The 25,466-nt window shown below is 50.5% G+C and overlaps 1 protein-coding gene across 1 annotated transcript; it reads right to left on the bottom strand.

Moving 5' to 3' along the window:
* Positions 1-1,950: 1,950 nt before the first annotated feature.
* SLC7A6 (solute carrier family 7 member 6) lies at positions 1,951-24,941 on the bottom strand. The gene is made up of 9 exons (XM_056136292.1): positions 24,372-24,941; positions 13,729-13,854; positions 11,239-11,383; positions 10,555-10,678; positions 10,271-10,374; positions 6,823-6,919; positions 3,032-3,181; positions 2,755-2,938; positions 1,951-2,197 (listed from the first exon to the last, which is right to left on the bottom strand). The coding sequence occupies exons 1-9, from the start codon at positions 24,901-24,903 to the stop codon at positions 2,097-2,099; spliced, it is 1,563 nt and encodes a 520-aa protein (XP_055992267.1). The 5' UTR covers positions 24,904-24,941; the 3' UTR covers positions 1,951-2,096.
* Between the last annotated feature and the right edge of the window lie 525 nt (positions 24,942-25,466).

Genomic DNA, 25,466 nt, shown 5'->3' with positions numbered 1-25,466 from the left:
TGACAACTTCAAAAATAAAGGATTAGATACAGAAGGATTGAGAACATAAAGCAACAAATAATTCCCAGTGAAATTTAATTCCACCTAGATGCTTAAGTGCTGCGGGTGTCGCTGGCTTCCCTCCTACAGGAGAATGGAAGAAGTCTCCAGCAGAAGGGAGGGGAGCCAACACCATCTGGTAATGCGGGACGATGATGTGGCTCAGTCAACAAGTCATGGGGTGACACAGAAGAGAGGCCTGTGCTCTCCCAGGAAACTCAGGCAGCAAGTTCCTGGGAGTCACTGGTCAACGATTTCAGAGGAGATCCTCAAACCTAGTGCACTCTGCTTAAAAAAATTACCTGCAGAGGGTCCCTGGGGTAGGTGCCAGCATGGCTCAGACAGGAAATATTGTGTTTATAAGAAACTAGGCAAGTCAGCCTTTGCGCAGGGCTCCCGTAGTCAGGCAGGAATTAGCTCTGCAAATCCTCAGCCCATGACATGAGAAATGTCCTTCCAATGTTCTCACAGATGTGTGCCATGAACCCAAAGCATCTGTGATCATGGCGACTGTCCAGGGGCATCACTTATACAATCCAGAGCAGTCACTCTGCACACAAGGGAACATCATCAGCCCAAAACCGCTGCTTTGGCTGGCCTGACTGGGTACCAAAGCAGGGGCTTACGCATCCACATTGGTTGTTTTTAATCTTGCATGTTGAGGAGTCAGATCCAGGCTGAAGCAGCATTTCCCAGAGTCTTCCCTGCTCTCTACAGGGAGAAAATGTAAATCCCCACAAGTCCTGAGCTCTTCCTGAGACTGCAGCCCCAACAGAGCTCACTGACAGAAAGTTCACACCAAGGCAATTCCGAATGTAAACAGCCCAGGAGTCAGGGATAGAAGAGACGAATGCAACCTGTTGTGAGGTTCGCCAAAAAAGAAAATGACTACTTCTAGCACCAAGAAGGGCTTGAATGGCTCTGCAAAGCAGCCCTTCACTGTGGTCCATCCAGAGAGGACAAGCTATTTGGTATTTGGGGTTAATGAGTCATTGGCTGAAAGAACTGAGTTGATCCACCTGGATTCTAGGCAAGTTTCTGCCTTCATCTAAAGTTTATACCAGAAACCAGGCAATTTACTTTATCAATTAGAACAAAGACATAATCTCAGGTAAAAAATAAAGGATTATTCAAACGATCAGGTTTCTGACTCACAAATTTGTTCATTTTGTCCTTACTAAGCCTTGTGCTTGTAATGAGATCTATATTCTAAGAGAAAGCTGAGACATGAGTGAAAATCTAAAGTTCACCTTTGCAGGTGAGATTCAGCTAAATATTTTGCTAAAACCAAGAAGAAAAATTCTGGTCAGTGTCTAGCTTACTGCCACACAGAGAAAATCTAAAGGCAGAGAAATTCAGTTTTGAGTACTTAATTTTAACACAGTCATCGGGGCCAGAGAGTTCAGCACATAAGGCACTTGCCTTGCACACAGCTGGGTTCAATCCCCGGCATCACATACAGTCCCCTGAGCACTGCCCAGAGTGACTCCTGAGCACAGCTAGGTGTGCCCCAAAATCAAAGAGAACAATCATCAGCCTATCACATTCTGTAGATGAACAGACACCCAGTGCTTTGCTAGAATTGCTTTTCTGGGCTAATATGAATAAATATGGGATACAACCCTCTTCCCCGGAGGGATTTGGAGTCAGCAGAGGACATGGTAGCATCTTGGGTTTCTAAGGTCAAGTGCTCAGACCTAGTCAGAGAAACCCAGAAAATAATTCCTCTATAGGGAGTCAGGCTTCCACAATCAGAAACACCGGCCACCCACTACTTCTCCAACTGCAGCTCAGCAAATAAGCATAAGGACTGCATCTACCCCCGGGAACAGAAGCCAACAGCCATGTACATCAGCACCCTCCGAAGTCCTTTCTAACAGCTTACCAAGGAGAGTGACCACCGAGTACGCCATCGGCCCCGAGCCTCACTACATAATGCAGGCAAACAGGCTCCTTTAGTACAAGAGGGTGAGGCCCACATGATCTTGTCACTGGATCCTGGTGGCGGAAGCCACATCAGCCAGCCTGCCAGGCCTCGGGGGTATCACCTCTGGCAGCTAGTCAGTTTTCCTCTCAATTATCATCTTTTCCTCTTCATCTTTATCTAGGTCTGTCAGGACACAAAAACAAAGCTTCTGCGTGACTCTGGTGACACTCCCTAGATGAAAAGGGAGAAGAACAGAATTTAGCAAATCAAAAACACTGAGTAGATCACATCTGTGGCTCCGACCCCACCTGTTTAGGTAGCCTAAGCCAGACTTGGCCCCTTGTCACTCCACTTCACCCCACACTCTGCCACCTTCCCTAATGGACTGACTTTCTAAAGGCAGCATTTTCATTCCAAAATAGGACCCAAATGAGAATTAAATGATCATGTCAAGAACTAAATGATCATGATAAATATCGGATTTGAGAACAACCAGACACTCCTTCCTTCCCGGAAGGAGAGGAGCCATGGGAAGGCAGCCCGGCCCTGTGGCCTCCAGCACATCACTAGTCTGGGGGAAAAATCTAGCCACCACCTCTACCTCACATGAAGTGGTGACACATGCACAGGCATGCACACGCACACACACACGTACTCAACACATACACTCACACACACAAGTACTCATACACACTCATACACACACACACACACACACACACACACACACACACACACACATTCACATATACACTCAACCAGTAAGCAATGGCAAAATAAAAGCTCACCCAAGATATTCCGAACTAAGAGTGGCCTCCGGGACTCTGGCAGGTAAACACCCAAGAAGAAGCAAGGGATCCCGGAAAGGGCGATCCCGATGCCGATGAAAGAATTGATGGTGTCACTGAAGAGCGGCACCGTCACCAGAAACACGGAGCATATGCAGAACACGATGGGGAAAAACAGGCTGAGCTGAAAGGGAACAGGAGCCAGACGGTAAAGGCGGACGGGAAGAAGGGTGCGCGGGCAGCTGGCCCACCCTCGTGCTCAGACGCCCTCACTCACCTTCAGAGGCCGCGGCCGCTCCGGCTGCTTCCAGCGGAGGTAGAGCTGCCCAAAGACAGACAGGCCCACGAAGAACCAGTAGCTGAAGCTGAAGTAGTTGATGAGCAAGAAAACATCTTCCACAGTGAGGTAGAGGAGCGCCATGGTGCACTGCAGGGAAAGTGGGAGGGAGGCTCAGTGGGCAGCGTCAGCACCAGGCTCCCCCAGGGCCCCCCACTCTTCAGTAATAAGGGACCCTCACAGTGGCAGCTCCCTCTTCTTTCAAGACCTGTCTCACTCACAGCACCCAAAAACCCTCTAAGAAACCAGATGCCTTTTCAGCATATCACGAATCACACAACTGCCCACGGGAAGCCGTTACAACTGGGTCCCCACCACCAATGAAATTGGGGGATCAAGGGGGTACAAAATGATTAAGATGTTTGCCTTGCATGCAGCTGATCCGGGACCCCCATATAGTCCCCAGAGCCCACCAGGAGTGGCCCTTGAGTGCAGAGCCAGGAGTTAGACCCGTCCCCCCAAAAAAATACAGCTCAGAAAAATTAATGGGTATCCCTGGGGAGAGAAGTATGACAGATTTGCCCTCTGGAATGGCAGAGTCCTACAAGATGGGGACAGGGTGAGGGTCAACAACCTGAGAGAGGGTCTGGAGAGACATTTTAGTGGGTAGGGTGTGTTGGCCTTGCATTTGAACAACCAGGGTTCGATCCCCGGCATCCCATATGGTCCCTGAAGCACTGCCAGGTGTGGGCCCCAAGAGAAGCTTGCTCTTCAAGCCTGTGTTCTCTCTCAAACATGCACTTCTCTCTCTCTCCTCTCACATCTTTCTAAATAAGTTCCAATAAAAACTTTCTTGCATGAAAAACAAACAAACAAAAAACAAAACCTGAGAGAGGCTGGGGAAAGGGCTCAAAGGGTTGGAGCACATGGCCTCCATGTGGGCGCCTCAGGTTCAATCCCTGGCACCCTCCTTGTCCTGAGCACCACTGGAAATTACCACAGAGAAATTCTGGGTGCAACACAAAAACAAAAAGTAAATGCAACCTGAGATAAGATCAGATTTCCTCAAATGACCCAGCAATTCCACTCCTGAAAGTAAACCCCAAGGACCCCAAAACACAATGCAGGAAAGACATCTGCACTCTTATGTTTATTGCAGCACTATTTGCAATAACCAGAATCTAGAAACAACACAAGTGTCCAAGAACAGATCACTGGATAAAGGAACTATGGGACATCTATACAACAGAATTCGACTCAGCTGTAAGTCAAGATAAAGTCATGCAATTTGCTGCCATGCTGGATGAAATGAGTCGGAAAGAGAATGATACCTCTCGTATGCGGGATATAAAGAAATATAGTAGGAGAATAACTAACGGCTGAAGGCAATAGAAGCAGGAGAACTGGTCCTTAGCAGGAAGCTTGCCACTTGTGGGGGTGGGGGGTGGGAGGGTAGGTCAGGGAAGGGACCAGTAAGACAACGATAGACGGAAGTGGTCACTCAGGAGGAGGACTGGGTGCCAAAAGGTGGCAAATGACTGCTGAGTGCAGAGCCAGGAGTAACCCTGAGCATCGCAGGGTGTGACCCAAAAAGCCAACACAGATGGGACTGGACAGAGTGCACGGGTTAGCAGGGACCTTGTCTTGCATGTAGCTGACCCACCCCTGGTGGAGCACTGGCACTTCATGCTGTTCCCTTAGCACTGACGAGTGACCCCCTGAGCATCACAGGGCGTAGCCCAAAATCTAAACACACACACACACAACTAAATGACAAGAAAAATGAGCTCTTTTCCAAATCTTAGAGAAAGGCCTTTCTTGGGTTCTCTGTTGAGTCATTACAGATTTAGTACTTTTGTCTGGGGAGTGGGGGAGGGCAGGGGCGTTTGGGACACACCCATGGGTGCTCAAAGGCTACTCCTGGCACTGTGCTCAGAGGAACATATATGACAGCTGGGAACAGAACAGGTCAGATGCATGCAAGGCAAGTGCCTAGCCCCTGTTAACACTTTCATGCAGAGCTAGAGAGATTATACAGTCGGTGGGGCGCTTGTCTTGCACACAGCTGAGACCTGGGTTTATTCCAGCACGACATTTGGTCCCCCAAGTCACAACAAGTGAACCCTGAGCTCCGAGCCAGGAACAAACCCTGAACGCTGCCGGAGTTGGCCCAAACCACCCCCTACAAGAATTAAAAAAGCTTCAGTGCAAACTAGGAAATGATAGCCATTCTTTAGGATTCTTTCCTCTGCCAGAATATTTCCATAATTTATTAACATGTTAGATTAACTGAATTTTGTTCACTGCCATCCACTGTATGTAAATTGATGTCTGTGTTAGAAATAAAAGCCCCAAGGGTAAATGGTGTACAACTGACATGACTTTTTAATATGATTTAATTAAAGAGGAAAAAAGAGCATCTGGAATGAGAAAAAGACAGTAAAATCAAAGATGATTGAATCAGAAAGATAATATAGGAGTTAAGGCACGCGCCTTGCTTGCAGCTCACTCCAGCAGGAGTAGGTCTTGGCCACGAGGTGAGGCCCCCAGCCCACCCTTGAGAAACAATGATTAAAGGGCTAGAGAGAGAGTACAGTGGACAGGGCACTTGTCTTGCACACAGATGACCCCTATTCGATGACTGGCACTCCATAGGGTCCCCTGAACCCCACCAGGAATGACCCTGAGCACAAAGCCAAGAGTCAACCCTGAACACTGCTGGGTGTGGCCCCAAACAAAAAGAGATTAAGTCTCATAGCACTGTAGCACTGTCCTCCCGTAGTTCATCGATTTGCTCAAGCGGGCCCAGTAACGTCTCCATTGGAGACTTTGTTGTTACTGTGTTTGGCATATCGAATATGTCATGGGTAGCTTGCCAGGCTTTGCTGCATGGGCGAGATACTCTCAGTAGCTTGCCAGGCTCTCCACAAGGGGCGGAGGAATTGAACCCGGGTCAGCTGAGTCGGCTGCGTGCAAGGCAAACGCCATACCTGCTGTGCTATTGCTCCAGCCCAGTGAGGTCTCATATCTATTTTTTTTTCTTTTTGGGTCACACCCAGCAATGCTCAGGGGTTATTCCTGGCTCTGCACTCAGGAATTACTGCTGGCGGTGCTCAGGGGACCATATGGGATGCCGGGGATCGAACCTGGGTCGGCCGCGTGCAAGGCAAACAAACGCCCTCCCCGCTGTGCTATTGCTCCGGCCCTCGTATCTATTTTTATATCCCTTTGTAGCTTGCCCTCTCTGATTTGACTATGCTTTTCACCTCTATAAGTATATCAGTTTAATTCTAAGAAAAATAAACACACAAGGCTAAAGTTATAATACAGTGGGTAGGGGCATCCCTTGCACATGGCTGACCCAGGTTTGATCCCAAACAGCCCAAATTGTTCCCTGAGCACTGCTAGGAGTGATTCCTGAGCACAGCGCCAGAAGGAATAAACCCTGAGCATGAGGTCACCTCCAAATAAATAAACACCGAGACACTGGGGACATGTATACTGGGACACAAGTTCCCTGCCCAGCAACTGCCAGTGTTGCTCAGGCGGCGGTGGTGACCCTGAGCATCACTGGGCCTGAGCACTGCACGGTTAGGCCCAAGCACTGACCCAGCACACCCACATTCAGGCGAAGGGTTGCCAGAAGTGGTCCCAGGCCGCCTGAGCACTGCTGGGAGGGAAGGGAGAGCAAGCACTCAGGGGCTCGTAAGTATGTCCAGAAGTCTCCTCATTAAACTGGCAGGGGACTTTCTAGACAGGCCCCGACCCCCACGGCACCCGGCATAGCTCACATTGAACAGTAAAGCGGGAATAGGCGTGAAGCGCTCGATATTGATCATGGACAGAAGGTCTGGGAGGTGGCCTTCACGGGAGCCCACGAAGAACAACCTGGAACATGAGAACTAGGTCAGCAGGACCCTTTGACCCCGCCACGCAGCCACTCCCTGATGGGGCCATCTTGCAGGCATCCCATGTTCTCCAGCATGCCAGGCCAACCTGCCCCCTCACGGATATATCCCCTCCACCAAGGGTGCCTGACTGTGATCCAGGAATGCCCAAGCTATGAAACACTGCATCGTCCACAGACACCCATTTCCAGAAACACTTATTCCTCACCATCAACCAAAGGATGCTTCACCCTGCCGCTACTCAATGGCACCCATCTATTCCCCCAGGGGACCTCTGATTCTGCTGCCGCCTAATTGCATTACCACAATGGCTTTAAAAACAAAACGCAGTCCTTCCTCTGCTGTGCCCTCCCTGTCTCCCCTGTGGCCCTGGGATTCGGGGCAGGGCAAGGAGTCAGTGGCACGACCCAGACTTCCTTTGGCACCTAGAGAGGAAACGCGCCCCAGGTAAGTCAGCAAGTCCAGGGCACACTGGGGTCAACAGCATTACCCAAGAGAGGGCCACGTCTGGAAAGAAAGTCGGAGTTTTTGTCATACTGGTCCCTTCTCTCTCTTACCTACCCTCCACCCCACACACTTGTGGTAGATTCCAACCATTGGCCAGGCCTCCTCTCCTCTAACTGTATTGAAGCACAATGCCTAAAAGGGAGGAAGGGAGGGAAGGAAGGAGGGGAAGAGGGAGAAGAAAAGAGAGGGTGGGAGAGAGGGAGAGGGAGAAGAGACAGAGAGTGTGTGTGTGTGTGTGTGTGTGTGTGTGAGAGAGAGAGAGAGAGAGAGAGAGAGAGAGAGAGAGAGAGAGCCTGCCATAGAGGCAGGGTAGGAGGGAATCTGGGGACACTGGTGCTAGGAAATGCAATGCACACTGGTGGAGAAATGAGTGTTGGAACACTTTATGATAAACCTAATCACGAACTGCTTTGTAAGGGTCTATCTCACAGTGATTCAATTAAAAAAATCTATTTTAAAATGCTTTTAAAAAAAAATGGGAGCTGGAGCAATAGCACAGCAGGTAGGATGTTTGCCTTGCATGCGACCAACCCGGGTTCGATTCCTCCGCCCCTCTCGGAGAGGCCAGCAAGCTACCGAGAGTCTCTCGCCCACGCGGCAAAGCCTGGCAAGCTCCCCGTGACGTATTCAATATGCCAAAAACAGTAACAACAAGTCTCACAATTTGTTGTGAGACGTTACTGGTGCCTGCTCGAATGAATTGATGAACAACGGGAGGACAGTGCAGTGCTTTAAAAAATAGAATTTGCCAGAAGTGAGTGGCTAGATGAGGGTACCAGCATGACAAACCCAAAAAAGGATGGTTCAAAATGCCTGCGTATAGGGTAAGAGCTGTGAGGGAACAGGCCTTGCCAGGAAACAATAAGGAACACGAGAACCAGCTATGGCTTCAAAGTCGGGGCCTGACAGGATTCGCTAGAGACTGGGGCATCATGGAGGCCACACTGGGGCAAAGGAGACTAGGATGCCAGGAGGAAGGCAAAAAAAAGAGCTGTCCACGACAATGGTCCACAAAAGGGGCTGAGGCTCTTAGCACCCTGGCTGGACAAAAAAAGAAAGATGTGGTAACCTCAGTCAAATTAAATGTGCACATGCAAACTGATGCACAGTTGAGCAAGAAAAGCAGAGGCTGCAGCTGAGAGGAGGTACTCACCTAGCATACGAGGTCCTGGGTTCAATCCCTGGCACTGCCCCAAAAATAAATTTCTTCTTTTTGGGTCACACCCAGCGATGCACAGGGGTTACTCCTGGCTGTGCACTCAGAAATTACTTCTGGTGCTGCTCGGGGGACCATAAGGGATGCTAGGACTCGAACCCCGGTCAGCCCCATGCAAGGCAAATGCCCTACCTGCTGTGCTATTGCTCCAGTCCCTCTCATAAGTAAATTTTTAAAAAAGCATCTGGAGGGGCTGGAGCAATAGCACAGCAGGTAGGGCGTTTGTCTTGCACGCAGCTGACCTAAGTTCGATTCCCAGCATCCCATATGGTCCCCCAAGCACTGCCAGGAGTAATTCCTGAGTGCATAAACCAGGAGTAACTCCTGTGCATCGCCAGGTATGACCCAAAAAGCAAAAAAAAAAAAAAAAAAGCATCTGGACATCAGGAAAAATCTAGATGCCAAGCAAAAGACTGATGTAGCACAACATACAACTGGAGACAAAGCACATGCAGAGAGCACGCTGAGTTAGAGAATCTTGTGGGCCACCCAGGTGGAGCGTGGGAGTTGACGTCAACTGGAAAAGTGCCACTGGGCAGATGTTGGCACTGGCTCCCGGGTTAATAATTTGTACTTGGGGGGCCAGAGTGATTGTACAGAAGATAAGGAACTTGCCTTGTACACGACAGACCAGGGATTCTATCCCCAAAACCTCATAGGCTCTGCCACGCGTGACCCTTGAGCACCACTGGAGATAGCCCAAAACACAAAACAACAACGTATATTTGGTAAAGGAGAAATGTGGTGAAAGAGATGTGCAAGGAAATAACGTGTCAAAGAAAAGTGAAAGTTTCTTTAGTTCAAAGCCAGGATAGTCAGATGGGTAATAAAGAAAAGTGAGGCAGCTCCCAGAGGCGGAGTAACTGCGTGCTAGATCATATTTCACTCTCCCTTCACAAGGCAGATCCCGATTCTCTTCTGGGTGATGCCAGGTGCGGGGCTACCGCTGGCTCAGTGCTTGGAGGCCATCATATGCCAAGGATCAAACCACATGTTCCTACATGCAAAACACACTCTAGCTCTTTGCACTATTTCCCGGGCCCCTTGTTTCAGTATTTTGGGCATACTCAGCAGTACTCAGCTTACTCCTGAGCAGAGCAGGAGTCGTGCCAGCCTCTGTGGAGACAGGGCAGAGTCGTCTGCCCTGGTACCTGGGTCTCAGCAAGGCCCTGGGGCTCATTTTCTGAACATGGGAACCGAGGCTGCAGCAGGACCCCGGGGAGGCTGGAGGCTGGCTCCTGGCAGCTGTCTTCCCTCCCATGACCTCTAACCAATATGGCTTCACCTTGAAAGGAAATGTAGGCCAGCAGCATGCAAGTGTCTGCCAAACATACACAGGAACACAAGCACACATGTACACACATTCATATAAGCACGAAGGCGCACACACACACACACACACACACCCTGCAAGCACACATGTACACATACTTACACAAGCACGCACGCATGCGTACATACATACACACACACACACACACACACACACACACACACACACACACACCCTGCATTTCCAAGAAAGGGAGAAATAAAAAGGGAAGCCTAGGGTTCGCCAGGGGCCTTGGAGAACTAGATACTTCGGGAGGGTCATCAGAACCACAGTACCTTGATGAAGCAAAGATAGACGCGTTGAGGCCCCCAAAGCAGGACAGAGCCACGGCGATAGGGATGGTCCAGCTGAACATGCCAAATGTCCTGTCTGCAAAAGTCTAGGGGCAGAGCACACAAGGACACTCAGCAAAGAGTAGGGTTTCTTGAGTCTCCCGCCTCTGCTTTCAGGTCAAAACCAACCAACACTGCTGGGTGGTCCACTCAGAGCTGGACCAGAGAGGATTGAAGCCAACTGGAATCATAAGATAACGGGCAAATGGGGATCCCAAGAGACTCACCACAGCCACCGCGTCACTGCCTAGGACTTCTGACATGTTCAGCACTGTGTAGTAGGCCACGTTGGTCAGGATGTAGATGAGCATCACGATGGGCATGGAAATCCCAATGGCCAGGGGCAGGTTTCTGTGAAGACAAGTGAGACTCCCTGGCACCAACCCCTCCCAGAGGCCCAAGTGCACCCCAGGGTTTTTCTGACACTTAACGGTTCATCTGGGCCTTTTAAGCAGGCTCCAGGTCCCCCTGTGGTATGGGCGGGTTGGGTACCTCCTGGCCCTGGGCTCTTTCTACGGGAAGGAGAGGGGGAGACCCCTTCTTGATGAGGACAGCTTGGGAGCAGTATTTGCTCCTCACCACAGTAGGCCCAAGGGTCCCACTGCTGAAGGGGCGAGGTCCCTAGGGATTGGAGGCAGGCAGAACAAACTTCTGTGTCCCCAGGACTCGGAGTCCTGGGTCGGCCACTGCCGCCTACAGGACCTCTCCTCCACGTGGGTCTGGGGTGCTCCAGGAGAGGGTGAGGCCAGGGCATCGTGGTTTTCCCACTCACTCCATCCCATCCCCAAGCCCCTCGGAGCTGGAGAAGAAGGGGTGAGAGGCAGACGGAGGGGCGTGGAGGAGGACAAGCATGCTCACTACTGCAGGAGTTCCAGCCAAGTTGGGGGGCGACCGTGTAATCCCGCCTTTACCTTTCTGGGTTTTTGATTTCTTCTGTTACAAAATTAAGGGTGTCCCAACCTGAGTAAGAGAACAGGGCAGAGTAGAGGGCGAGGGAAAGGTTTCCTAAACTCCAGGAGGAACCTTCAAAGGCGTCCTGAAAGTGCTCAGATTTTCCTGTGGTGACAAACGGAGGGAAAAGGGGAAGGAGGAAGAGAGATGAAAGATATGGAAGGGGAGGGAGAGAGGCAGTAAGAGAGAGGATGAGAGGATTGGAAGAAAAAGAGAAAAGAAAAGGGTAAAGAAAAGAAGATAAAAAAGAGGGCGGGGAAAGAAAAAAAAAACATAATTTTACACCAAAAGAACCACCACCACAGTTCCTGCACTTCAATCGCCCTCCCTACCCCCACCACTAACGGTCATGCTCACTGGGCTGGGGCAATAGTATAGCAGGTAGGGGCTTGCCTTGCAACAGCAGACTCATGTTCAATTTCTAGCACCCCATAAGGTCCCCTGAACCCCACCAGCAGTGATCCCTGAGTACAGAGCCAGGAGTCAGCCCTGGGCATCACTGGGTGTGGCCCAAAAACAATTAAAAAAAAAAGTTCAAATTCATCCAGGAAAATCAGACAATCGGGAGCTGGAGCGATAGCACAGCGGATAGAGCATTTGCCTCGTACACAGCCGACCGGTGTTCCATTCCCAGCCTCCCATATGGTCCCCCGAGCACCGCCAGGAGTACCAGTAGTAATTCCTGAGTGCATGAGCCAGGAGTAACCCCTGTGCATTGCCAGGGTGACCCAAAAACAAAAATACAAAAAACAGACAATCTCTGTGCCACCTTTCCGAAGTCCTAATAAATTCCCATTTCCTCCTAATGATCTCAAGCAGGTTGCAGGTCTTCCAATTTTCAGAACCTTGTTGCACACAAAGGTGTCTTTTTGGCATTGGCCTCTAGGGGGCACACCTGAAGGTACTCAAGGGCCCATGAGGTGCTGGGGATCAAATGTGGGTCTTCGCATGCCAAGTGTGTACTCAGAACACTGAGCTCTCTCTCTGTCCAGCCTCAGGTGTCATTTTCTATTAACACTCCAGAACTTCGTGTGGGCCCTGTCGACCCAGACAATTCACACTCTGATCAAAGGGCTTCTCTTGTCACGGAGAGAACGCTCATTCTCTCTTACCTACACCCTGGCAGCGGCTATATACCACAGGAAACCACAGCCTACACAGGAAGTGAGTTTCTTTCCTTAAGTCTCACAGAGCCTGGGGTAGGTTTGGATCACTTTCACTCTTTTTTTTTTTCTTTTTGGATCACACCCGGCAATGCACAGGGATTACTCCTGGTTCATGCACTCAGGTATTACTCCCGGCGGTGCTCAGGGGACCATATGGGATGCTGGGAATCGAACTCAGGTTGGTCGCATGCAAGGCAAACGCCCTATCCGCTGTGCTATCGCTCCAGCCCCTGGATCACTTTCACTCTTGGAGATGCAACACTTGTCACCTTCCAGAGAGGCTGCAGAGACCAGGCTTAACCAGAGCAAAAGGAGGGAGCAGAGACCTCGCTCAGAAGAGCAGATGCTTGGCATACATGAGGCTCCGGGATCTATTCCCACCAAAAAAAAAATTTTAAAGCTGAGAGGAGCACCCAGATGCCTCTTATAGAAATTTTTCAACAAGACAAAGACTGAGCTGAGCCATAGAACTAACAGAGCTTAAAGCATGAGATCCAAACTAAAAAGACAAAACTTAAAAAGTGCTTGTCAAGGAGGCAAGCTGGGGATGGGAGGGATACTGGGGGCATTGGTGGTTGGTGGAGGGAAGTTGACATTGGTGATGAAATTGATATTGGGTCATTGTATGTAAGCCTAAAACTAGGCAACTGTAAGTAATTCTATAAATCATGGTGCCTTGGTTAAAAAAATTGAGGGAAAAAAAAAAGACTGCTATAGGGCCAGAGAGATAGGCCAGGGATTACGGAGTCTTCGGGGTTTTATATATGTGTGTGTGTGTGTGTGTGTGTGTGTGTGTGTGTTTAATTTTTGGGCCACACCTGGCTGTGCTCAGGGATTTCTCCTGGCTCTGTGCTCAAGGATCACTCCTGGCAGTGTTTGGGAAACCATATGTGGGACCAGGGGTCAGACCCGGGTCAGCTGCAAGGCAATAATAATACCCACCATAATCTCACTACAGTCCATCTCCCACTCCTGTTAAGGAGGATCAAGTCTTCTACTTGTTACCTGGCAGTCACAGACCAAAAACAGGAGCCCCACTGCTTCCATTTCTGAACTAATTATGTGTGACCAAAGTTCCAAGAGCTCCAAGGCCCTCGGCCAGCTTCTGCAAGGCTCCCATCCGCCAGGGCGGGGCTGACTCCCATTCAACTGGAGCTGAGCTCAAGCCCTCCCAGACAGTCGAGCATGAACAGTCAAGCTAAAGGAAACCCCACTTCCTCCTCTGAGACCCCAGAGGACGTCCTGGAGTCACCCACTCTCCTTCCCACCTGGGGCCCTTCTTACCCTGGCACAGTTTAACAAGGCCCATGACAATGATGGCAATGAGCGCTAGCACCTTGGCATAAGTGAACGCGTCTTGAACCCGCGTGCCCCACTTGACGTAGGCACAGTTCACAAATGTCAGCAGACCTAGGAGGAAAACCACAAAGTCACTGGCAGGCATGAGCTGAGGATGCAGAGGCCAACCTCCCTGCTGGAAGGTTTCCTTTCCACCTATGGCAAAGGGGCAGTCGACCAACCAGATCAGAACAGGCAAATGGATGCCCTGGCCCCATGCAAGAGCTCTCATGAGTGTCCCAGCTCTATGGACAAGATACACGCATTCATCCTTTCAGGTAGCCTGAACCATCTGTGGGAATTCCCCGAGCCCAGGAATGGCGGATTTATTCTCTCTCCTATATCAGACATCCAAGGTTCCAAAGCTGACAAGACCCCACAAGTTCACCTTGGCCCCAAACAGTCAGGATGAGAAACATCCTTCAACAGCTAAGGTAAACTTGACCGCAGGTGACAACACAGGAATCAGAAACACAGTTTTGGATTAAATAGAAAAAAAGAAAAAAGTCGGTCCTATGCCTGAAGATTTTACAAACATCCTCATAAACAATTTTTTTTCTTTTGGGGTCACACCTGCTGATGCTCGAGGGTTACTCCCAGCTCTGCACTCAGGAATGACTCCTGGCAGTGCTCAGGGGACCATATGGGATGCTGGGAATTGAACCTGAGTCGGCCATGTGCAAGGCAAATGCCTTACCCGCTGTGCTATTGCTCCAGCCCCCTCATAAATAATTGTTATGACGACCACCCATCTCAATGTTGTACATGTAGAAACTTAAGTTGCCTGACTGCTATCTGTGAGCTCATATGAACGGCATGGATCTCCCGCTCCCATTCCTGCCCACACCTCACTTCCCCGCGAGCCCACAGAGGCCAGTACATGTGGGGCTCCCACGCTCATGTCAGGCTCCAGTTCTTCTCTCAGCTCCGGGTCTCTGGGCCCTGCTGAGGGTCACACACCTTTCCTTGGGTACAATACCAGGGCTTGAACTCAAGGTCTCATACCTCCACAACACATTCTCAACCGCTTGGGCCTTCTGGGTACCACCATCACACTTATTAGCACAGTAGCACTGTCCTCCCGTTGTTCATCCATTTGCTCGAGTGGGCACCTGTAACGTCTCCATTGTGAGACTTGTTGTTACTGTGTCTGGCATATCGAATATGTCATGAGTAGCTTGCCAGGCTCTGCATTCGGGCGGGATACTCTCAGTAGCTTGCCGGGCTCTCTGAGAGGGGCAGAGGACTCGAACCCGGGTTGGCCATGTGTAAGGCAAATGCCCTACCTGCTGTGCTATCACTCCATACTTTACCCTGCTACACAGAAGCTGTGCTGATGCATGGAGAAAGACAGAAGATCATCTACTGGAGGGTTCCACAGCAATTCTTCTAACCTTCCATAGGGGCTGTAGCAGGCACGGTGAGGAGGGTGTTTTCCTTGCATGCAGCCAACCTAGACTGAGTCCAAGCTCCCCATGTGGTCCCCTGAACCCAGCAAGAGAAATCCCTGAGCTGAGAGCCAGGAGGAAGCCCTGAGCACTTCCAGGTGTGACCCACGACAAAATCAAACAAAGAAAAAGCACAAATTTTATGTGAATTTCAAATGTTCTTACAAAATCTACTTGGCTCATTCCCCAGATCACCTCTGCCGACTCCTACCTGTTTTGTACTGTCTCCTTCAGTCACTCTCATTAGTGCCAGGTAGACACAAGCAAAATCAGCTCCTTTCCTCCTCCTTCTCCTCCTCAGCCCACAGGGGCTCCCACTGCCAAGGCGGAGCTTAATCTCCACTTTCCCAGATATGCCAGCGGCCCCTCAACTGAGCCCTCTCTAGGCCTCTCCCGGGAGCTCTATGGCATCTAAACCTCAGAACACAGCTGCGTGCCTGTTGCCAAGCACCGGAGTGATGCTACCCCAAGAACAGACTTTCGGAGGGAAACAAAAGCATATTGCTGTCTTAAGCGAACAACATATTTTCAAAGTATATCGTCAAGCAAAGGTAGGAACTGACATTGGGATCACATGGTTGATAACACCCACTAAACTGCAGGCCAGGCAATCAGAGGAAATACCTACAATTCTCCTGGCAGATGGAAAAGAGTTCCTGGTACAGGCTGCAAGACTGTGGGAAGCCCAACAGGTTACAGGACACTTCAAGAACTACCACTCTCACGGACAGAGAGAAAGTACAGTGGATAGAGCACTTGCCTTGCATGTGGCCAACACAGATTCAATCCCCAGCATCCCATATGGTCCCCTGAGCAGTGCCAGGAGTAATTCCTGAGAGCAGAGCCAGGAGTAACCCCTGAACATGGCTGAGTGTGTCCCCCACTCCCATTAAAGGACTATCACTCAATACAGTGGCAAATGACTCAGTGCTCATTAGTCAGTCAGGGAGATGGTGTGGCCAGTACCTCTTCCTCTCCTAAAGATCAAGGTGGAAAAAAAGTCAAAGGAACGCTGCTGCTGGCGAGAGCCCTCAAGATCCCACCTGCTAATCGCAGTTCACTGTGTGGAGCTAAGCCCAGATCACCCCACCTACAATTAGCTAGTCAACAATCCCGAGTAATCCTCAGGTTCCGGACTATACTATAAGCATAACATGAGCTGCCCTCTGGGTCCCTTCTTGGGAACTGCTCGTTCCCCGTCACAGCGCATCTGTCCAAATGCTAGTGCCATTACTGAGCTGTTGCCAGGAACAGTCATTAGCAAGAGACTGGCTCTACCTAAGAGCCACCACATTGGGGCCACGGCAAGGCCGAGCCTTCTGCAGAATTCTGTAACAGGAACAACAACAAGACAAGAAGGTGAAGGACAGAAGCGCTACTACAAAAAGCAGAAATAAAGGGCTCTGTGGCTTGTGAGAAAAAAAAAAGGATGGAGAAATATGTAGAAATAGACAAGGAGACGGATAGAAGGGGACAAGGGACAGGGAGGAGACCTCCACCCCAGCAAAGCTCAGGGACTATTAAGCACCACTAGTGTGGGCCCCTAAACACAGACCCAAAAGAAACCAAGACACGGACCCAGGGGCCACGGAGAATGTTCCACAAGGTTCTCCTCCAGCTTGTCTGCAGCCCCACGCCCGCCCACCACCCTCTCTCCTCCTCCCTTCCTTCCCCCCACACCACAGCTATCCCCCAGGCTTGCTCCTTATGCGCAGGAGCAGAGAGTGAACACTGTACCCCGTGGGAACCCTATGTCTCCAGGCAGCCCAGTGGCAGTCCCTGAAGGACCCCTTTGCCAGGGCCAGCAGTAGGGTGCTCGCCTTGCATAAGTGATGTGTGATCACTGGGACCATGTGACACTTGGCCATAAAACTGGGCCCGAGAGGGATGGTTCAGCAGGCTGAGTCTCCACTGTGCATGCAGGAGCCCTGGTTTTGGTGCCCGATACCACACGGTTCCCCCAAGCATGATAGGGAGTGAGCGCTGAACACCACCGGGTGTGGCCCCCAAACAGAAAAAAAAAATTACGAATTAGTGATGAGCAGCCAGTAGATGGGTGGCCCAGAAGAGGAGGTGAGTCAAGGGCCTGGAGCACAAAATTTCAGGCCCGTGGCCAAGCGGTTTGCTGAGAGCAAGCACCACCCTAAAAGCCGTCCAGGAGGCTTGCTTGCTTCATCTTATTACTGCCAGAGAACAGAGAGCTCCGAAAACAGTTTACTGAGGAGAAGCCAAGTCTCTGGACTGTTTGCTCGATTCTACTTAAGAAACAGCGTTTCACCACTTGCTCTCCGCCCTCTGAGACTCCCAGAACTGCTGGCCCCATTTAGCTGACCACGGACACAAGCCTGGGCCGGGGGTCCAGGGGCTTCATGTCTACTACCACAGTGAAAACACCAGCTGCTCCCCAGAGAAGCGGTTTGCTTGTGCCCTGCGTGTGCCTACGAATGAGGCCCCCAACGAGGTCTTCCACTGCCCTGGGGAACAATTGCTGAGAAAGACACACCCAGAAGCTCCAGAATCAGACCCAATGCCAAAGAGAAACAAGGCCCCAAATCCTCTGCGGCAAGTCCTCTTTCATTTTTCCTCAGCAATCAAAGTTTTAGGGGTCGGAGAGATAGTACAGAGGGTAGGGTGCTTGCTTTGCAATCAGCAATCCTGGGTACAATCCCTGGCACCCCATATGGAACCCCTAGCCCTCAGGACTGATCCCTGAGCATAGAGCTAGAATAAGCTCTGAGCACTACAGGGTGTGGTTCCAAAACAAACAAAAGTTTTAGCTGGAATCATGACTAATAATGTCACCCTTTCCCCGGGACTAGGGAGACAGCTCAAAGGGCCAGTACACATGCTTGAGGGAGACCCGCCCTAATCTCTCTGGTTTAATCCCCAAAACCAGTTGATCCTCCCTGAGCACTGCCTGAGCACAACTCAGGAGCCCCTGAGCACCAGCAGGTAGGTATGGCCAAAATCAAAAAATCAATAAAATAGACAACGTTTCCATTTTTCAGTCTCCTGGTAGGTAAACAGCAGGAAGGAACCTGGCTCCCTGAAGAAACAGGAAGTCATTCCCCTCAATCCCACACTGAGACTTCTGACATGGAAGAAACATGTCAACGTTTGTTTGGGTCACCCTGCTTCTGGCTTTCAGCTGCTTGAAAACCAAATGAACCATGAATAAAACATGCACCTCAGACTGAACGTCTCCTCTCATACTCCTGTGAGCGGCTGCCTGGTAACCTGAAGCTGGAACTCGAGTTTTACCCAGTGTCATAGCTCCCTTCCTGGCCTAGGGAGGGGAAGGAGCCCTTCCAGTCCCTCCCACCCACAGGCAGCCTGGTACTAGGGGGCAGTCAAGGTCACAGGCGTGCAAGTCTTAGAGAACAAGGTGGGAGGAGATAAAAACAAGTAGAAGTTTATTAGGAGAAAAACAAAGTCAGGGGTGTCGCTGGGTGGGAGAGCCCTGGCCTTGCAAGTGTGTGGTCCTGGGTTGGATCCCTGGCACAGGCGAGTAGGGGGAGGTGAAACATGTTCTACAACAGTTCAGGGGAAGTTAAGGAGTTATGTCATGGGATGTAAATGAAGATGTAATGTAAATGCCTTTCTAAAGAGCCCTTTTGAAGCCGGAGCAAATATAAAGCAGGTAGGGCCATTCCCTGGAACGAGGCTGACCCAGGTTCAGCCTCTGACACCCTAGATGATCCCCCAAGACTACCAGGAGTGTCTGAGCACAGAGCCAGGAGTGACCTCGAAATGCAGAATTAGAAGCCCTGAGCACTTCCGGGTATGGCCCAAAATCCCCCCCAAAAAATTAAAAACATAAAAAAAAAACCTTGTTGGGGCTGGAGTGATAGCACCGCGGGTAGGGCGTTTGCCTTGCATGCAGCTGACCAGGGTTCGATTCTCGACATCGCATGTGGTCCCCTGATCACTGCCAGGAGTAATTCCTGAGTGCATGAGCCAGGAGTAACCCTGTGCATCGCCGGGTGTGACCCAAAAAGAAAAAAAAATTCTTTCTTCTCAAGCATATGTCTCTATACATTTAGTCCTATTATAAAAATTCCCAAACTACACAGAGTACAGGGAATTTGAGCAGCTATAGCCAAAACCCTGTCCTCCTTAGGGGCTATCAATGCCAGAATAAGAAAGCTACCAGGGAGTTGGGCAAGAGCAGGAGGGGCACTGGTCTGACACACAGTGTAAAAGTAAAGTAAAGGCCCTCCCGTTGATCGTCGATTTGCTCGAGCGGGCCCAGTAACGTCTCCATTGGAGACTTTGTTGTTACTGTGTTTGGCATATCGAATACTCTCAGTAGCTTGCCGGGCTCTCCGAGAGGGGCGGAGGAATCGAACTCGGGTCGGCCATGTTGGCCGCTTGTAAGGCGAACGCCCTATGATCTCTGGTACCCCATATGGTCCCTGAATACAGAGCCAGGAGTAAGCCCTGAGAATAGTGAGTGTGGCATAAGAACAAACAAACAAAAAAAAACAGGCAGGCTGTGTTGGGGATGGGGAGGTTGGGAAGGGGAGGGCAGCAATGACAGGAAGGAAAATGGGGACATTGGTGGTTGGAAATGTACGCCGGTGAAGGGACGAGTGCTGGAACATTATGACTGAATCCCAAACATGAACAATTTTTGTAACTGTGTATTTCCCAGTGATTCAATAAAACAATTTTTTTTTTTTGCTTTTTGGGTCACACCTGGCAATGCACAGGGGTTACTCCTGGCTTTGCACTCAGGAATTACTCCTTGGCAGTGCTCGGGGGACCATATGGGATGCTGGGAATCAAACCCGGGTCAGCTGGGTGCAAGGCCCTACCCCCTGTACTATCACTCCAGCCCCAAAACAGTAAATTTTTAAAAAATAATAAAATTAAATTGCACAGAAAGAAAAAAAAAATTGTCATCTATACATAGAACAACTGGTCAAAACAGGGGAGTTTATCCTTCCTTTCCAGAACCCTGCTCAAGACACATTAAACTGTGTTTCTCGAATCTCCCTTGGCAGCCTCCCTCCCTTTCCTTTTCCTCTTCACTGTCAGCCTTACCAAACAAACCCTGGGCGGAGAGGGTCCAGAATCTCAACTGTGAGCAGGCCTCTGACGGATTGTTTGTTTTGGGGCCACCCACACCCAGCGGTGGCTCAGGGGTTACTCCCCACTCTAGCAGCTCCTGGCAGTTTTCAGGGGACCATGCAGCACTGGGAACTGAACCAGTTCCCACATGCTCCTACATGCAATGCATGAGCCCCAGCCCACTGAGCCCTAGAACTGGTTCTGGAGATGACCTGTGCCTTTATTTCTATGATGGATTTTTTCATTTTACCACACATCAAGGATGTTCGATCCAAGTGGCACCCAGGGGACCGGCAGTGCCCGCTATGGGGCCCTATGAGCATTCTCCTTGCCTGCTATGTCGGAACTGAAACTTTCTACTCCGGCAGGGTTATGACGATTTTTTAGATAGTCTCCCAACCAACCACCTGCACCCCTCTAATATTTCCATTTCAAGACTAAATTTTTGGGTCTGGGGTAGTAGTACAGCCGGTAGGACATTTACCTTGCACGCAGCAGACCAGGTTCGATTCCCAGCATCCCGTATGGACCCCCGAGCACTGCCAGGAGTAATTCCTGAGTGCAGAGTCAGGAGTAACCCCTGGGTATCGCCGGGTATGGCCCAAAAAGCTAAAACAAAACAAAAATCTTTATGGGGGACTGGAGTGACAGTGCAGCAGGTAAAACACTTGCCTTGCATGTAGCCAATGGGGTTCAATCCTAGGAATCCCTGCAGAATGATCCCTAAGTGCAGGACCAGGAGTACATCCTGAGGTGACCCCAAAACAAAAACAAAACAAAAAAACCCTTATGTTGTACTAGACAGAGTATCCTCAGGCAGGGCTGGCAGGGAGAAGAGCCTATTTCAGAGAAATAATGGAAGACACCAATGAAGTCATTTTTTTGTTTGTTTCTGGGCCACATCTGGTAGTTGTGAGGGCTGTTCCCACACTTAGCCAGCTGGAGAGGGTAGGAGAGGAGGCAAGGACATAGTGTGTCCAAAGGGAACTCAGGTCCAAAGGGAGCCCCATAAAGGCTTTTCAGGCTGGCCTCCTGAAGATCCCACTCTCAGACTTGCATTATGGAAATATCAAGGCTTCAGGGTTTGAAAAACTTAGGTCCAGAGTACTGCAGTAATAGTTTATTTGAATTAATGAGGCCAGGAGATACTACAACTTTATATTTTAAAGAAACCCTCCTGGGACTTTCCTCCAATGAAGATCATCACTGGCATAGGATAGGATTCCTTGACCCCAAAACAATGGGAAAAGTCAGAAAGAATGAAAACAAAAAAAGATTTCATAAAAATCCGCAAGTGCAAATTTATAGCACAGCGGGTAGGGTGTTTGCCTTGCAAGAGGCCAACATGGCCGACCAGAGTTCGATTCCTCCACCCCGCTCGGAGAGCCTGGCAAGCTACCGAGAGTATCTCGCCTGCACGGCAAAGCCTGGCAAGCTACCCGTGACATATTCGATATGCCAAACACAGTAACAATTGTCACAATGGAGATGTTACTGGGCCCGCTCTAGCAAATCGATGAACAATGAGAGGACAGTGACAGTGACAGTGAAGATCTATACAAAGTCACCCTTTAATGGGGCTAGAGAGACAGCACTGTGGGAAGGGCACTTGCCTTGCATGCACTGGACCTGGGTTTGATCCCTGGCAACCCATATGGATGCTGAGCACTGCCAGGAGTGGTTCCTGAGTGCAGAACCAAGAGTAAACCCTGATGGGTAGAGGGATAATACAGCAGGTAGGATGTTTGCCATGCTCGTAGCCAACCCAGCTTCAATCCCCAGCATCACATATGATCTCTCAAGCACTGCCAGGAATAATTCCTGAGTGTAGAGCTAGGAGTAACCCTTGGGTACCCCCGTGTGACCAAAGAAGCCAAAGCAGGGGGGGGGAAAGAGTAAATCCTGGGGCTGGAGCGATAGCACAGCAGGTAGGGCGTTTGCCTTGCACGCAGCCAACATGGTCGACCCAGGTTCGATTCCCAGCATCCCATATGGTCCCCCGAGCACCGCCAGGAGTGATTCCTGAGTGCATGAGCCAGGATTAACCCCTGAGCATCGCCGGGTGTGACCCAAAAAGAAAAAAAAAGAGTAAATCCTGAGCATCGCCAGGTGTGGCCCGAAAAGGAAACAACGACAACCAAAAGTATTCCCTTTTTTAGATAACTCAAGTCAGGCCAGAGGTCCCCAAACCCTGCAGAGCTCCTTCGCTCCTCCCAGCCTCATCTCTGGAGGAGTTCCCACTCAGATTTGTCTTCAATAAACTGTTAGAGCTAGAAGGCTCAGGGCGCTGTATCTTCAGTGCTAACTCCAAGGTACATTCGGTCTATTTTTAACACTGTGGATAAACGACATACACTGCCAAAGCTTTTGCAAGCTGAGATTCAGAAAGCACACAGTATAATTAAGTGCTTCTGGCAGCACAGAGCTAAGCAACACAGGATGCTGGGCCTCTCCTCAGCCAAGATGCTAGTGCTACAGGACCAAGTGAAGTCACAGCAATCTCTCTGGTGAAGAAGAGAAAAGGGAAAATAAAGAGATTCACAGGATCTCTCAGGTCCTATTTTCAGAGGCCGGAGTATGGAGCAGAAGACGTTCCTCACGCTGGTCAAAGGCCAAACCTGCTCAGTGTAAAGAAGTTCGCACACCAACAGGAGGGGGGTAGGGGGCGGATATGTCACTACTGGGTGGTGCCTGCTGCTGACACCGGCTAGAAGGAGCAGGATGGTGTGGAGCTCTGTGGGCCAGGGGGTGACGCCTGGGACCTCCACTCTACAGAAGGTGGTTTCCTCGCTGATGGGCTTCAGATAAAAAGCTGGGACGTAAGAAAGCTTTGTTTTCTTTTCATTGCTTTAGCCTTGGGGCCACAACAGCAGTGCTCAGGGATTACTCCCAGTGGAAAGCTTGGCAGCTCCTCCTGGAGGGGGCGCAGGGATCGAACCCGAGCCTCCCCCCCCCACATGCAAAGTGTGTGCTCCCGCCTACTGAGTGACCTCCCCAGTCTGAACTTTCTCTTTTTTGATCAACAGAACAAAGGCTTCCTGGGTTAAATTGCAAGGGTTAGGGAGAGGGCTCAGAGTGGAGGGGATGGCTGCCCTGGAATTGAATCCTGGCAACCTCTCAAAAAAAAAAAAAAAAAACGATTTATAACTCATGTTGTTGACTCCAATCACCATCCCTCACAAGACTAGTCCAAGACATGCAGGAACCTGCTGCAGAGACTGAGAAACACAACAGAGAGCGCCAAGCGCTGAGCGGCTGCCAGGCAGAGCCACACGCAGATTCAGCTGCCCCTCCCCCCACCTCTCAGGATCAAATGCCTTTGGGAGAATTACTTTCAATTCTTTGGTGTGGGGGCCAAACCCAGCAGGGATCACTGCCACGCTTGGGGCTGGGAGGCAACCCTGAGGCATGGAGGTTCAAACCCAAGGCTCCCAAGGATGCACTCTCTCCCTGGCCCTGGGGAAATCACTTTTTTTTATTTATTTATTTATTTTGCTTATTGGGTCACACCTGGTGATGCACTGGGGTTACTCCTGCCTCTGCACTCAGGAATAAGCCCTGGCGGTGCTCAGGGGACCATATGGGATGCTGGGAATTGAACCCGGGTCGGCCACGTGCAAGGCAAACACCCTACCCGCTGTGCTATTGCTCCAGCCCCTGGGGAAATTACTTTTATGAAAAGCTAAAATGCTTCTTCCCCCCACCAAAAGAGGAAAATCCTTCTGTTTAAATTTAAGGTATGAGGGGCTGGAGCAATAGTACAGTGGGTAGGGCGTTTGCCCTGCACACGGCCAACCCGAGTTCAATTCCAAGCATCCCAGATGATCACCCCCCCCCCAGGAGAAAATTCCTGAGTACAGTGCCAGGAGTAACTGATGATCACCCCCCCCCCCCCCAGGAGAAAATTCCTGAGTATAGTGCCAGGAGTAACTCCTGTGCATCGCCAGGGTGTGACCCAAAAAGCCAAAACAAACAAACAAACAAACAAAACAAAAAACAAACAAATATAAGGTCCCATTAGTAACCCCCTCAGCCAAGCATTGTCTCCAACAAGGCCCCCTCACTTACATATGCAAGCGGCAGCCAGGAGCCGACAGGCCAGGTATGGAGGGTCACAGGTGGGGAACATGGGCTGGACGATGTAGTTGGCAAAGGTGATGGCGATAACAGCCTGGCTGGTGGGCTCGATGATGAGCAGTGAGGCCCACAGTCGGATGAAGGCAATGAAGCCGCCAAAGGCCTCGAGAATGTAAGCGTAGCTGGCTCCAGACTTGGTGATGGTGGTCCCCAGCTCAGCATAGCAAAGGGCACCCACAACAGAGAAAAGCCCGCCAATCACCCAGACGATCAGGGACAAGCCGTAGGAGGTAGTGTACACCAGCACCCCCTTGGGGGAGACGAAGATCCCTGAGCCAATCATGTTGCCCACCACCAGGCTGATGCCACTCAGCAGCGAGATCTCCTTCTTCAGCTGCATGGTTTCGGAGGTGCCTTTGGACATGCCTTCAGATGCCATCTTGACGCCTTCCTTCTGGGTCTGGTTGGCCTCGGGAATGAGGTGGTAGGTGGGCGTGGGGCTCTCGAGCTCCCTGATTTCCATGGCAAATGGTTCCTTCACTCCTGTTTGCTGTGGCCTGGGGGGAAATGGAAGCGTGTCAGCTGGGGCAAGAGCGCTGGGACTGTTTCCCTGCCCGCCTCCTGGTGAGGGTAGCATGCCTCCCACACATAATTAGCTGGGCTCAGTTCCGAGCACAGGGCACAAACGGGGAGGTGACAGCATTCACTACTCAGAGAGATCAAGAGAGCACAGGCACCATAATATGACAATTTCCTTGGGGGGCCAGAGCAATAGTACATCCAGTAGGGTGTTTGCCATGTGGCAGACTCTGCTTTGATCCCAGCATCCCATTTGGTCCCCAGAGCACTGCCAGGAGTCCCAGAGTACAGAGCCAGGAGTAACCCCTAAGCACCACGGTGTGGCCCCGAACTAAAAAATAAATGAGTAAAAAAAAAAATTGTTTTTTTAAAAAATACATGGCAAGGGGCAGAGTACTAGTACAGCAGGTAGGGTACTGTCTTGCATGAGGCTGACCCAGGTTCGATTCCTGAGCACCACCAGGAGTAATTCCAGGAGTGCAGAGCCAGGAGTAACCCCTGAGCATG

This window comes from Sorex fumeus, unplaced genomic scaffold (genome assembly GCF_029834395.1).
Source record: "Sorex fumeus unplaced genomic scaffold, SorFum_2.1 ptg000122l, whole genome shotgun sequence".
NCBI classification, from domain to species: domain Eukaryota; kingdom Metazoa; phylum Chordata; class Mammalia; order Eulipotyphla; family Soricidae; genus Sorex; species Sorex fumeus.
The sequence above is the reverse complement of the archived record's forward strand: the minus strand, read 5'-3'. Positions and strand labels throughout refer to the sequence as shown.

Coding starts and splice junctions, on each gene's coding strand:
- SLC7A6 (XM_056136292.1), bottom strand. CDS start 24,903: ATGGAAATCAGGGAGCTCGAGAGCCCCACGCCCACCTACCACCTCATT. Junction 3,182..6,822: donor TTCCCGCTTTACTGTTCAAT/GTGAGCTATGCC, acceptor CTTTCCCTGCAG/TGCACCATGGCGCTCCTCTA. Junction 2,198..2,754: donor CTTAGTTCGGAATATCTTGG/GTGAGCTTTTAT, acceptor CTTTTCATCTAG/GGAGTGTCACCAGAGTCACG.